The sequence below is a fragment of the Ostrea edulis genome, chromosome 8 (assembly GCF_947568905.1).
Source record: "Ostrea edulis chromosome 8, xbOstEdul1.1, whole genome shotgun sequence".
Lineage (NCBI taxonomy): Eukaryota > Metazoa > Mollusca > Bivalvia > Ostreida > Ostreidae > Ostrea > Ostrea edulis.
Genome location: NC_079171.1, coordinates 11,455,729 through 11,470,326, shown reverse-complemented (window position 1 = coordinate 11,470,326; position 14,598 = coordinate 11,455,729). Strand labels below are relative to the sequence as shown.

The window sequence follows — 14,598 nt, the reverse complement described above, 5'->3', positions numbered from 1 at the left end:
AAGAAATTTGGACTTTGCTTAATTAGATTTTCCAGTTTATGGTTGCGTTCTCTGAATTTTTTTTTATCATTTACGAAACATTATCGGTAAAACTATATCATAATTGCTCATTAGTGTTGCGAAAACTTTTACATTATCACTGGATTTTCAATGTCTAGTATTTCTATCCGATAACGTGAATTTTCGCATTAACGATATTTTTTTTAAAGCTGCATATTGTATTTTAACGCTCAAATAGTGCATTTATAAACTTTCTACAGCAGATTCACTTTCCCAACAGATCTTAATTTTGTTCCATATCAAATAAAAGTGCCTTGTTGCTTCATGAAAAAAAATGAAGATACCATACAATGACCAATCTCATATATCCCATAAAGAATACACAAATTAAGAGAAGGGCAAACACATGCCAATGATAGAATCAGATGTCTAGGAAAAGAAAGCAGCCCTGCTGACCAGCTATATCCGCCGTGAGTTTGTCATCTTGACCAGGTAAACGAAGTACTCCGTAGTCAAAAGTAGTATGTAGGGAACGGTCTAGCAAATAACATGAAACACCTCAGACAATAATTCAGAGGGATACCCGAGGTGGTTGGTTGGAGTAGACATCTATTCAGTGAAATATATTACTCGGATTTGTTTATTGAAATAAATTAAGGTCCCACTTTGTTTAGGACATCTCAAACTCTTCCCTCTAAAACTCAAAAGCAAAAAAGATAAACAAGAAATATTTATCTACAACTATTGACTATTGTACACTTTCATTGTAGTACTCACTTTAAGAGAGCATCAATGTTGTCTTTTAATTGATATCACTCCAAGAGGTTAAAAAAATTATGAATGCATGGCTTATCATTTTGTATGTTTCATTATTGGATGCGCCCTGTTAAAATTGCGGCAGAACTTTAAAAAAGATAACTTTTAAAGTTAGCCTCTGAAGATCTTAAAAATGCGCCACGACATTTATATAGAGGGAGTTCAGAGAAAAATATATTTTTAAAAAATATGAACATTACCCAAGCATACCAAAAGCATACTAGACAAAGGGAGACAACAGCGCTATGAAACATGATTCGATGAAGTGTAAAAACTGAACTATTATTTCTACCCAAGTTGCACCACGTATGCTTGAGGATGATATTAGTGTCCCACCAGATTCCATTATTAAGATACAACTCAATATGGGTTGTTTTGGGAGGGTTGTCCTCTTGTGACTAATCAGAGCGAAGTTGGGACCAAAATACGATCAGCATATCCCTGTATCTCAGATGTTTTTTTTTTCAAAGGAAAACACAGACGATTTCATGCTTAACATGAAAAGCATGTTGACCGGTGACAATTATATCACCATTTATGAAAAGCATCGCTGTAGCGAATCGTGTCACGATTATCCAATAAATTATTAGATTAGAGTAGGGAAATAGATGTTGAACTGAATGGGGCATTATTTTCAATGATGGCAGGACGTGTCGATATCATTATCGAAACGACTTCTAGAGGGATATTGAAGAGGATCCATGTTTGTCCAACTTTCTTTTTTGTAATCCGCATGAAAGGTGAAGATAACGAACAGTAATCAATCTCGTAACTCCTATAAGCAATACAATATAGATAGTTGGGTAAACACATATCCCTGGAAACACCAGGGCTGTATAGGAATATTATCCTTAATCACTGTTCGTTTTCTTCACCTTTCATTCATATCTTCATTTATATTTTATTTTCCACAATCCCGAGAAAAAGCCACTGTGCATAGAGGAACCTAAATTTGATTTATATTATGTTTGCTTCATTTGCATATCACCATAATGATACTTCGTTATTTTATAAACCAATTTAGTTCTTTTAGTATTATTATATTTTGAGTTCCAATAAATTGCACTAACCAAACATGCTCGAAGATGGGCATAGGTGTAATAAAATTCAACAGAAGGGCATGCCCTGGATCCCAATCACCTGATAATGACCATAACATTTACTGGACTGACATTACTGTGAAAGTCAGCAATTAATCCGTTTTTTCGCGGATTTTGAACAAAGCAATTACCAAGTTATGCATATCTACATGGATACTTGTAGTTGTTCACCCCCCCCCCAAAAAAAAAACTCCATTATTTATAGTAATCAATACTGATATATATAAATATATATATTTAAATAGTGTACAGAATTGCTATCCATGCTATTGATAAGGAAATATTCTACTGAAACATTAAAAATGATTGTTCATGTCCTAATATGCACTTTCTAGCATAATAAGACATGAATTGGCTGCTCCTGTGGTTGATTATTACAGTACCAATCTGACACCCAAGCAGTCCCAGAAAGCAGTCCCGGGGACTGCTCTAGGACTGCTTTCTCAAAAAGTGGGACTGTTCTGGAACTGTCCTAGGACTGCTCTGGGACTGCTCTAGAAAGCAGTCCCAACAGTGCCAGCGGTCTCAGTTATCCTTGGGACTGTTTTCTGGGACTACTTTGTTCAGCCAAGAGTGAAAGAATTACGTAATATTATGATTGACAAGAAATCTCTACTTTCTAACTAAGTGTTAGTGTCTTAACCAGAACAATTTGATTCATGATCACTGTACATGTGCACGCACATGTATGCACATATTTTTTAAGAAGCATATTTTAAATGAATGTGAACAAGTTACTCCTTCATCTCTCCCCACTAAATCATAACTTTACGGAATATTTTACAAGTATGTGTACTTCAGTGATATGTTCATGTAATGATATATTGCCAGCGCCTCTTTGGTTTCAGTGACATCTTCGGTGTTGGATTTTCTAACCCACAATGAACAATCACTCTTTTCGGATTCAATTAAAATTCACTTTATTAATTTTAATTAATCAACTCCATTATAACTCCTATAAGCAATACAAAATACAGGAAGGAGGAAACCTGAAACCCTGGACACACCAGAGGTGGAATCAGGTGCATCGGAGAAGTAACTATCCCTTCCCGACCGGTCACACCTGACATGAGCCCTATATCTTTTTTCAAGTAAATGGAGTAATCCGTAGTCAAAATCAGTGTGCTAACAGCGGCGTAAAAATCGATATGAAACACTTCAGGCAGCATTTGACCCAATGATATATCGTATTGACAAAAAATATCGTTATAACAACCATATAATTTGCAAAATGTTGACTTCAAATAAGACTGTCGAAACCCCTCCACTATTAACTCAGTGGGCTGCATGAATTTAAATACTTACCATATACAGAACAAGCTCTTGGACATCGAATCAGTTGAGATATATGCAGACCATATGCTGGTGTTAATGGAATATTGCTATAAAATTATAAGAAGTTGACGACGGAGAAGCCGAAATGAACCCGTTCACCACAGGTGAGTTGTTAGTTTGCCGTTAATACGTACTTCCGATAAAATGTATAAGTATGAAGCAGAAGTTGACGACTCTGTGGTTTCTTTTATTTTGAGTTCACTGGGATATATCGATACATCGATGGAAATTATCATTGTTGATAGATAGTTAATATCCACATATAATGCTTATTGTAATGTTTAAAAGGAAATATGACTAAAAAAATGCACTAATGATAACTTAACACAGGGGCATGATATTATGATACAATGACATTGTATCGTCAAAGTATAGCTGTAAAATGATTAAGCATTTCCTTGTTATTTAAAACATATAGTAATGTTACCCAAACCACCCAACCTGTTTGATTATGTGTACAAAATACTTAGGAATATATAATCACATACCCAGTATGTTTGACTATTTGTACAAAATGCTCGCTATAACGATTTAGTTCATCAATACAACCTATCATTGTGTCAAATGCTTTCTCACGTGTTTCATACTGACTGTTAGATCGTTCTTGGCAAACTGATTTTAACTACGTATGACTCCGTTTACCTGATCAGGATATAAGGCTCACGGTGTGGATGAAATCCCATATTCAAGCTGATGAGTTATTTGAACACATGCCGAGACTGTTTGGTTATTTGATCACACACCCAGGCTGTTTGATTATTTGATCACATACCCAGGCTGTTTAATTATTTGATTATGCATACCGTGTCATTATCTTCAACTCTGGGATCTTGACCTGGATATAAAACTCGTGAGGAAAACTGTGTGTTACCAAGCATTTAACCTTGTGGCATTAACCTTGGAGTTTGATCTACTTTGAAGAAAACCTTAATCGTTTAAGGTAGGTGTTTCATATTTTAATTGGCAATTCCTTGCGTAAATAAACCGAGTCGCAACATTGTAATCACTGAAAACAACTGGTCGATGAGGGTCAAGGAACCGGTCTTTTTATTTCCCGCTACACTGTAATGGCAGGACAAGTCTAGGAAACCCTTTTATCTGTCTTTGGCATAAAAATATAAAAGAACTATCAAAGTGAAATGTTGTTAACTTTCCAAAAATACCCCTACAATACCACTGATATAATGCATCACTATCAAATTATTGAAATTCCCTGTATATACATAAAGAATGTATAAATTGACTTGTGTTATTATATTTTCATGGTTAAAGCGAAATAATTCAACTTATTCATCATAACTTCCTTTTCTAAGCAAATCTCATTTACTTGTAGTGTGCTAGTTTTTATATATGAATTGTCTTTTCAGAACAACAATCATAGCATCATGTATCACAATTTCAACGTTTAACCATTATGACATTACAGCAATATAATGTCAAAATATATACCAAACGTAGTACCCACTGGATAAAGAACTAAAGGTGTGACAAATATATGTACAACACTAAACATAAATTCACAATATCAGCAAACATATTGAAACAGGTAACCTGTGTAGCATTTGGTTTTCTCATCATCATCTTTAATGATATTGACATCGCACTGGGTATTTCATAAGTCCTTCACGTATTGTTGTAGTTCCTTGCTAAACTGTCCACACGCTTTAAACTCTGGAACTGAAGCTGCTTAGATGTTTAGACAGTACTGACGAAATGTACCCGTTTACATGTAAGTTCCCTACGCTGCCCGCACGACACGGCATATTCTATCAATTCAAGAAAATACATCATCGACAGATATTCATATTTTCAATTTCTCCATAAAATGTGCAATATATCGAAGATTATATTGCAATGTTGATTTGCCATGTACGTACTCCAAATATATCATTTATGCATATTTAACACATTCATGTATTTTTTGTTTAATATATGAAATGCACTTTTATATTGTTGACAAGAAAATTTATTTCATACGTGCAACGTCCTGGGATCAGAACCTCTGATGTTTTGATAAGTGACACACACCCTCCACTCATCAATACATTACACATATTAACAGTGAAATAGAACCTAACAGGCACACCAACAAATCCCGAATGACTAATAACATACGATGAGGGTGACGCATAGCTTAATGCAGATGATTGCTGTCCTATACAGGAAACTAACGTTAAGCGTCGCTTAGTAATAACATTTAATTCAGCAAGTGTATTAATATCCCAATGATTATCTCAAGTGGAGACGGGTCGCAATAGTTTAGTGGTTACAGCGTTCTCGTCGTAGTGGAAAGTATTTGTCTCCGAATATGACCTTAAAATCAGTACCCTATGCTGAGTAGGCAACGGCAGGAAAACGGAACTGTATTGGTACAGCGACGAAGATTATGAAGAAGTAAAAAAAAATCCCACTTCATTTAAGACTGCTGAATGTTTTGTATGAATAAAATAAGAGGACCACAGGTCTTATCGGTCATCTGAGTTAACAGTATAACTAACCCCAGTAACTATGAAACCTATCCTAAATCTCCAATTCTACACATTTGTGTTAAATTCTAATAATATAAAGCAGTATAAAACAAGATTTCTTCTGAATTTAACCCCGTCTATCTTTTAAATATCGACTTACACTAGGTGATGGTGCGGAGTTCTCATATCTCACTCACTAAAAACCAAACGGAAATGTCTGCCATTTATTAATAATTTCTGTTCATTAAGAACATTACTTCACAGTGAAAATCTTGATCTGTATATAAACTACAGGACGAAAACTATGACATGGAAATTTCACATTTTGTCGCTGATTTTCATGTAATTTAAATGACTTGTGGATATTTTCAGCAGTGATATGTGTCGATATAAAGTATGATTGTAATCCTAATTTCCAATACTAAGTGATGCCCCTTATTAGAGATGGAATGCCATATCTGAACTCAAGTTTTATTTACCCTGAATTAAAAGTGAACTTTTTAAACTTGAGGACACATAACAGTTATGAAGATAAAATCTAAGAATATTTTTCATCATTCATTATTCTGAAATACAGGGATCGAGTTTACTGGTTTTCAGACATTTCAGTAGTTTAGTAATCCGACGGGCAATGATTTAATTTCCCGGACCAGTTATCTGCCCTGGAATTTTCCAATGTAAATGAATTAAAACACTTCATTATATTATTTTTATAAATGATAAATGCAACATCAGCGGAAAAACATAACATACAATTTACAACAACAAATCTCTTCTGATCAATAGGAAGTTGTGATGAGGATAGCGAGTCTGGTAACGAGGATTGTTGTTCTGTGCAGGAAACTAAGTGTCGATCAGCACAAAAACAGTACACTAGACATACAACAACAAAGACCCTGTCACCAATAGACGCTGGGATGAGGACATATGATTGGTAAAGAGGATTGTTTTCCTTTGCACAAAAATATCCTTAAGTGTCGCTATGGAAGTACTAAAATTTGATGAACCAAGTAAATCAATATCCCCATGATTATCTCAGGTGGAGACAGATCGCATGAGTTTAGTAGTGTGGGTGTTCCCATCGTAGCTTTTTTAATATGGCCTTGAAACCTGTGTCCTGCGTTGAGGAAAGCATTGCTAAGATATATGACCTTTATTGATACGCCCCTGAGGATCATGCAGAGGTTAACATTGTTTGCACTTCACTTCAGACTGGTGGATTGTAATATGGGTGAAACCGGTCTTACAAGTCACCAGACGTGCATCTAATTTAAACAATATTCTATTAAAAAAATGAATACCATTGGGCAGCAGGTACAGCCTATTTTAGCCCTCTCCCTAATTAATGACATACATGTGTGACGGACCAAAGAATCATAACATCCCAATCTACATACAATGAAACTAAGCCGAAATTCAATACTCAGCTGCAGCAATAAGAAACAAAATGAGTTCAAATTACACAGATGTCCCCAAAAATATTCATATTGATGAAAGACTTTATATAACATTTGTACACTAACACTATATGACTGTCTCACCCGGTCACAATCTGGGGTTGCGAAACTCACAGTTTTGGTACATTATCCTTTGCTTCTTCTAAATATGCATTTTGTTTTGCCATACCATATCATAAAATTTAAAGGAATCTGTTTACAATTATTAGCATAAAGCTGACCCTACCCTGGAATTGAAGCCCCTAACCCTGGGTCATAAAAATCAGAACTCGGTATAGAATTCCTTCTAAAAACCTATTTAGTTTCAACTTAGCATCAATACTATTATACATGTTATCCTTAATGTTTTACTCATACACATTATCTCTCATTTTGACCTCAACCTGGATTCAGAACCTGAAATGATTAACATCCGGTCCAGATAGTCTGCGGATCCCTTACGGCTCCCGCGACCACTTGTTATAAAGTGCAATATCAATACTGATTCTTGATAAATGATCTGGACTATGCATCGAGTCCATGATTTGCAGAAAAGTTATACAAATAAGTGAATAGATATGGCAATTGTGTTATAGCGTATTAGCATATTTTACAATGATTAATGATTAAACGAATACATGTATATATCCATGGTTTGAGTTGTGTTTGATGAGGGATAAAAATTTCCTATATCTGTGTGCAATTCTATTTTCAATTTATTATCTTATTTTTTCACCAATACCATTTCATTTGTTTTTAATCCTTTGAATACAATTTACTTAGGGGTATATTGATGGAAACTTGACTCAATAGAGCAGATCGATACGTGACATTTAAAACTCTATAAAATGTAGATCTTTTACGTTATTTTTTATATCATTTTTTCCCCAATTTTAACTGAGTTACATGAAAGTCAATAGAAATTATTCTATCAATTGTTTTAAGATTCTGGGAATTTTCTCTACGTTACAGTAGGGATCGGGCTCAACATTTCCATTATTTTTGTTGACAACATGCATGAGTTACTGCAGATGATAAAATGATTATGTTTAAAACCACGAGGAAATAATGAATGCATATTTCTTTCCATGGTAGGATTAATTTTAAGTCTACCTCCATAGAGAAAAGAGTTCTAAAAAGTCAGACGTAAATCGCAATCGTAAGTGTTACGACTACCATAGGTTTCGTGAAACGCTCGTATACGTACAAGTCAAATGATCCTAAACGTAATTGTACGTTTACGATCTACGATCGATTAGTGAAACGGACGCCAGACCTACCCGAAGTTATTCATTGACTGTTTCAATATTTTTTTTTCTGAAAATAAACCGAATTCATATTTTTAAAAAATAAACATTTCTTCCAGAATAATCCTACATGGTCTCTTGTAGGGGTCTGGGATTTAAAAGCTCCTCAGTACCCCTTGCTGGCCGTAAGAGGAAATTAAATAGGGTGCTCCTTCGGATGAGACCGTAAAAATCGAAGTCACGTGTCACAGCAGGTGTGGCACATTGCATATCCCTCTCTGCGGAAGAGCCGTAAGTGCCGAACTTGGCAGACATACACCGGCAATGGTGACGTGTCCATATGAGTGACAAATTATTGAGCGGTACAATATAAATGCGATATAAATGCAATAAATCCTACATGGTCATAATAAACCTATAATTTTTTGAGAATCACGTCACATATTAACACAAACGTCGGGTTTTTTTTTGAGAGTGTTCAAAATTAAAATACATGTAAGTTGTGTTTTGTTTGTTTTGAAGACATTGCATTGAGAAAATCGAATGGAATGGAGAAAGGTTTTACAATCATTAGCCATATAGCCGTCATTCTCCAAGAATAATCATATAATTACATTCACTACACCGCCGCTCCAATTATTGTAACGCAGTTACGTGATAGAGATGAAAGTAAGAGGTAAAAAAGTCCTTGTCTTTTGATTATTTACACATCTTTAAATTTCAATAAATTTATGTACAAATGTTAAAAAATACACACATGGGCGGCTGTAGTTATAGACATATACAGAAACATATACACATATTTACATTCAACATATTATTTATATGTCAATGCCCCGACGCCAAACCTACACACCAGGTTTCTGAATGTTTATTTTTTCACAGGGGGGGGGGGGGTCTAGTGCAAACTATAGTGATCAAAGTGTATTCATTCATTATTTTGTGTCTGCAGATTTTGAAACTGCGTTGGCCCTTTATCCAATACTCCGGTGTTAAGAGGCTCGGGTGTTTATTTATTGATTGTTTGTTTGATTATTTGAAGTCTGGTCGTGAATATGTACCTCACATAAACACATCACCAACTGTCTGTAGGTGAAGTGTCACACATAAAGCTCTGGCTCGTAGTTGGTAGCAGTGAGGATTCTTTATCGCGACAACACATGACCTTCCGTTTTGAGGCCATATCCTAATGACCCGTCATTCTTACTTCCGATCGTTTTCTGAAGTGCAGCCACGACCCATTTGTACGTCTTAGACATGAGGCGACCATGATACGAGCGGCGTTCGAACTCAATAAGCGAACGCTCTACCACTTGACCTAACGCGACCATGGTACGGACGGTGCTAGAACTCACCAAGCGAACGCTCTACCTTTGAACTACCGCGATGATGGTACGAGCGGCCCTCAAACTCAGGAAGCGAATGATTTACCTCTGGACTACCGTGACTATGGTACGAGCGGTGCTCGAACTCACTAAACGAAGGATTTGCCACGCGACCGATATGTAGGCTCAGGGTATATCTACTCATATACTTTCAAAAACTAAGACATTTCTAAATATTGATACACAAAATGTGAAGATAACGAACGGTGACCAATCTCATAGTTCCTATAAGCAATATATCAAAAGTATTTTAACAATAAACTCATTCTGTACTCTTTAGGCCAAGTGTATTGATATTCAGTGATTGGCTTAGTTAAAAAAAGATTTAGAAGTTGATGATATATTAACCCTTAGTTTCTGTAAGTAAATGTATGTCGCTTACTTGCTGACTTAGCGCTATAGTGTACAGATAAACACCACGGCAAATACAGGTTAAATAAAGGTTAAACTCTGATTAGTACACAGGATCTCGCAAATCATTAAACCACACACATTTCTATACGTGAGCATTTAATAAATTGCGTAGCAGGATGTTGTATACACAAGTGATTTATGAAACGGAACAGCCTGACCTTTAAACTTGAATAAGGAGATCGCTATTCTAATAACACGTGCTGTGTATACAAAATTCTAGAGCTGGGTTAGATCAAAACAAGATGAGTTTTAAAATATTGAAAAACGAGATTTATATCAATATCCTTTTGACGACCGGAATTTTTCAATAATGTTCCTCTGAAGGGAATTAGGGATTAAATAATATGGAAAATATGATCCACTGTATAAAATACAAACTCTGTACCATGGAAACGTATGTTTCATATTCTACAGAATGAAGGTCAGGATCGGTCCTCGTATCTAATGGTCAAGACACAATGGTCAGTCCTTTATTTTAGGGTGACTTTTTGTTTAAACTTTATTCCTTCACCTTCTATTAAATGTTATGTTTTCTTACGCCTAGTCTTTGTGCGTGCCTATTAAGCCGAACATATACTGACTAAAGTTTAAAGCTTATCACGTGTTTGAGAATGTATAAAATTATACAAAATAAAGGCAGACCTTTGTAATATCAACAATTCATACATATAGAAAGTCACGCCCTCTTATTGATCTATTATAAATATCCTGTGATACCCTCCTCTAGGACCCAGCGCAGGGGATGATACATGTTAATACCATTCATGTGATTATGCCAGGTTGTCCTCTTTTTGACCATTACGCATTTTAAGCTAATGATATAGAACAGGGTCGATCTCGCACAGCATATTTTTTGCTAGACTGTTTCCCATAATCATGCAAAATACTTTGTTGAAGCAAGTAACTCAAGAAAAATATGAGTTCAGGGCAGAACGTAGGCTTACATTTGTGACGCAAACATTAAAGGAAAAGGACGGAAACAACAGTGGCGGATCTAAAATCTTAGGTCACGCCTCCTGGATTGTTTCTACCTACCTCTAAATAGTTTGAGTGCCAATGAAAATGGCTGTTTTCGCACTTCCCGTCATCACGTGACAGGGCGGGAGGTATATATTGTAGTTTGGCGCGCAGATTACATTCACTCATTATCAGGTCGATATACCGAGAAGAAGCGCCTGGCTGTACAGAGGTGGATATTTACAGGTTAGATGTCATTATTTTACAATACACGTTGCACTGTTTATGAATTGACAAGAATGTTGATTGATCGATTGTATCTTGTTTAACGTCCACTCTAGAGAATGTTTTCACTCATATGGAAACGTCACCAATACCGGTCAAAAGTTCCAAACTTAGACCTACGCTCGGCGCTTATGGTCATTCAGCAGTGAAGGTTATTTAGCGTCTCACACCTGCTGTGACACGTAAAATTCGTTTTAAGGTAATATCCGATGATGCGTGACATTTACACTGTATCTACCTGTTTTAACGGCTTAGGTATGTCGCGGCTGTAATTCGAACCCCGACCTTGTGCATGCAAGGTGAACACTCTACCTTTACACCACCACGGGGAATCAAGTAGTTATTTGCATGAGCGAAATAGTTAAAACTGAGATAAATAAGTTTACAGCGAACATCTTAATTTCATTTAACTCAAGGGAAACCTTTGTTTATATATAGAGGGGAATATTTACACTAATGTATAGATAAAACATATGATCATATGTTTTATCTATAAATTTTGAATAAATAACCCATGCTTTATACCATGTGTAATTTTAAATTGTTTCGACAGTTCTATTAAAATTAACCCATTATTCCTCTGTGTGTATCTAATTTTCTATGTGATACAAACAAGAAACCTAGATATGTATATCTTATTTTGTGTAAAGCATGTATAAAGTTCTATTTGAAAAGAAAAGTACCTGATTTTATCAAGAAATAATGCAGTTTACAGGTATTGACATATTTGTCCATTACTAACGAAACATCAGTCAATGTAAATACATTGTTTTAATAACCAGTTTAAATTGATATATTTTTCCAATTCCTTTTTTATATCGACAGTAAACTACTCATGTGACACCTGACCCCAGAGATGGACCCACGTGCTCAGTACGTTCTACTGTGTGACCTCTGTGAAAGTGACCCCCTACAATATTGCTGTGAACATTGTGATATAAATCTGTGTACTGACTGTGTCAGCAAACATCTTTCAGATTCCTCTAAAAAACACAACGTCATGCCGTATCATTTACACCGAAAGTTTATTCCTAGATACTCAATATGTGTGAAACACGCCGACAAAGATTGTGAAATGTACTGTGAGAAATGCGTTCTTCCTGTCTGTTCTATTTGTGTCACTTCCGGTAAACACGAAGGTCACAGGTTAACTGATGTTCTGGAAAAATTGGGCTTTGAAAAACAAAGTTTGAAAAAAGATTTGGAAGAACTAAAGACCAGAATTTACCCCCGATATGAAGAAATGGCGTCCGATGTCCAAAGTGAAAAAGCCGAGTTAGAAACGAATTACGGAAACATGACTACTGCTGCTGACCAACAAGGAGATGTTTGGCACCGCGAGGTCAACGCCATTGTTAGCCAACGGAAGTCAGACATTGAAGAGACAAAAACTAAACATATGGCTCTGTTAGAGAAACACTCAAACGAAATCACGCACAGAATGACTGAAATCAAACAGGTCATTCTAGAAATGAAAAACATTCTGGGCACCAATGATATTTCCTTAACATCTACTTACAAATCTAGAAATGATGAATTCAATAAGCTTCCTTCTAAAATCAAAGTTACATTACCAAGCTTATCTACTCCAACAATTAACACAGAAAAACTTAATGAGATGTTTGGTTCATTATCCTCATTATCCGTTATAACAGTCAGACCACTGCTTGCTGAACCGCGATACACTGCCACAATCAAAACTGGATATTACAGACTACTCAGTGTAAGATGCCTCATTGATGAAGAAGTCTGGACATGTGGGGATAACAAAACCATGAAGCTCCTCAACCTCCAGAGTAAACTACTAGCATCACTACAAACCAAGTCAGGAAACTTACCAACGGACATAGCAGTTACACGGGACGGAGATCTTGTTTATACTGACTATCATAATAAAACTGTAAACCTAGTGAAGAATAAAAAGATCCGGACCGTAGTCATACTACAGGACTGGACACCTTTCTATATCTGCAGTATTTCATCTGATGATGTGTTGGTTACCATGGTCAGCGATGACGGAAAACAATCCAAAGTTGTGCGTTACTCCGGCTCCACTGAGAAACAAACAATTCAGTTTGATGATCAGGATCGTCCATTCTATTCATTTGGTTATTACCCTCACTACATCAGTGAGAATAGGAACCTGAATATCTGTGTGGCTGACTCTTCAGCTAAAGAATTGGTAGTGGTTGATCAGTCCGGAAAACTTCGATTTAGATACTCTGGTCATCCCTCTAATACCAAGCAATCATTTGATCCACGCGGTATCACTACAGACAGCCAGAGTCACATCCTGACAACAGACCATAGCAATCACCGTATCCACATCCTAGATCAGGACGGAGAGTTCCTCCGTTACATTCAGAATTTAGAGCATCCATACGGTTTATGTGTGGATATCAGAGACAACCTCTTTGTGGCTGAGCATCACACTGGTAAAGTGAAGAAAATCAAATATATATAAACACAGTGTTAATTACGCAGCTCAACACAGTGTTAATTGCACATCTCTACACAGTGTTAATTACATATCTAAACACATTGTTAATTACACATCTACACAGTCATGCGTTGATTACAAATATGTTAATTATACCAGTCTCTGATATTGGTAATTAACGTCTGTATTACCAGTAAATGTGTATTTGTTCATGTGTGTCTGATTGAACATTATTTTGTTTGTTATTTGTGTTATGACTTAATGTATATAAAGATACACAATATTTAGATGGATTGATTGTTTATTATTTAACGCCCATTTTAAGATGTTTTACTCATAAAGAGACGTTGCCAATACAAGGGAAGCGATGCAAAATTTAGGCCTATGTTCAGCACTTACAGTTATTAAGCAAGGACGGATCTTAATCGTTTCACAACTGTTATGACACTGGGCATCGGTTTTTGTGGTCTCATTCGAAGGACTGTCCCATTTAGTCACCTCTTAGGACAAACAAGGGGTACCAAGAGCATATTCTAACCCGTACCCTCACGGGAAATGATTTAGAGCACATGCTTGTATTATTACTGAGTACTTACATAGATATGTAGTATACACATCCGGATTTCATCACAGAACTTCGGATACAAGGTTTTCTGTTTAACATGTTAATAAAGAACAAGTATTTAAATCTGCACAATTCTACAAAATAAACACT

General features: G+C 35.9%; 1 protein-coding gene across 1 annotated transcript; it reads left to right on the top strand.

Annotated features, from left to right (window-relative positions):
• Window positions 1–4,895: 4,895 nt before the first annotated feature.
• On the top strand, window positions 4,896–14,176 carry LOC125662256 (uncharacterized). Its single transcript, XM_056146901.1, has 3 exons — window positions 4,896–4,980; window positions 6,506–11,404; window positions 12,269–14,176. The coding sequence occupies exon 3, from the start codon at window positions 12,300–12,302 to the stop codon at window positions 13,905–13,907; it is 1,608 nt and encodes a 535-aa protein (XP_056002876.1). The 5' UTR covers window positions 4,896–4,980; window positions 6,506–11,404; window positions 12,269–12,299; the 3' UTR covers window positions 13,908–14,176.
• Window positions 14,177–14,598: the final 422 nt, after the last annotated feature.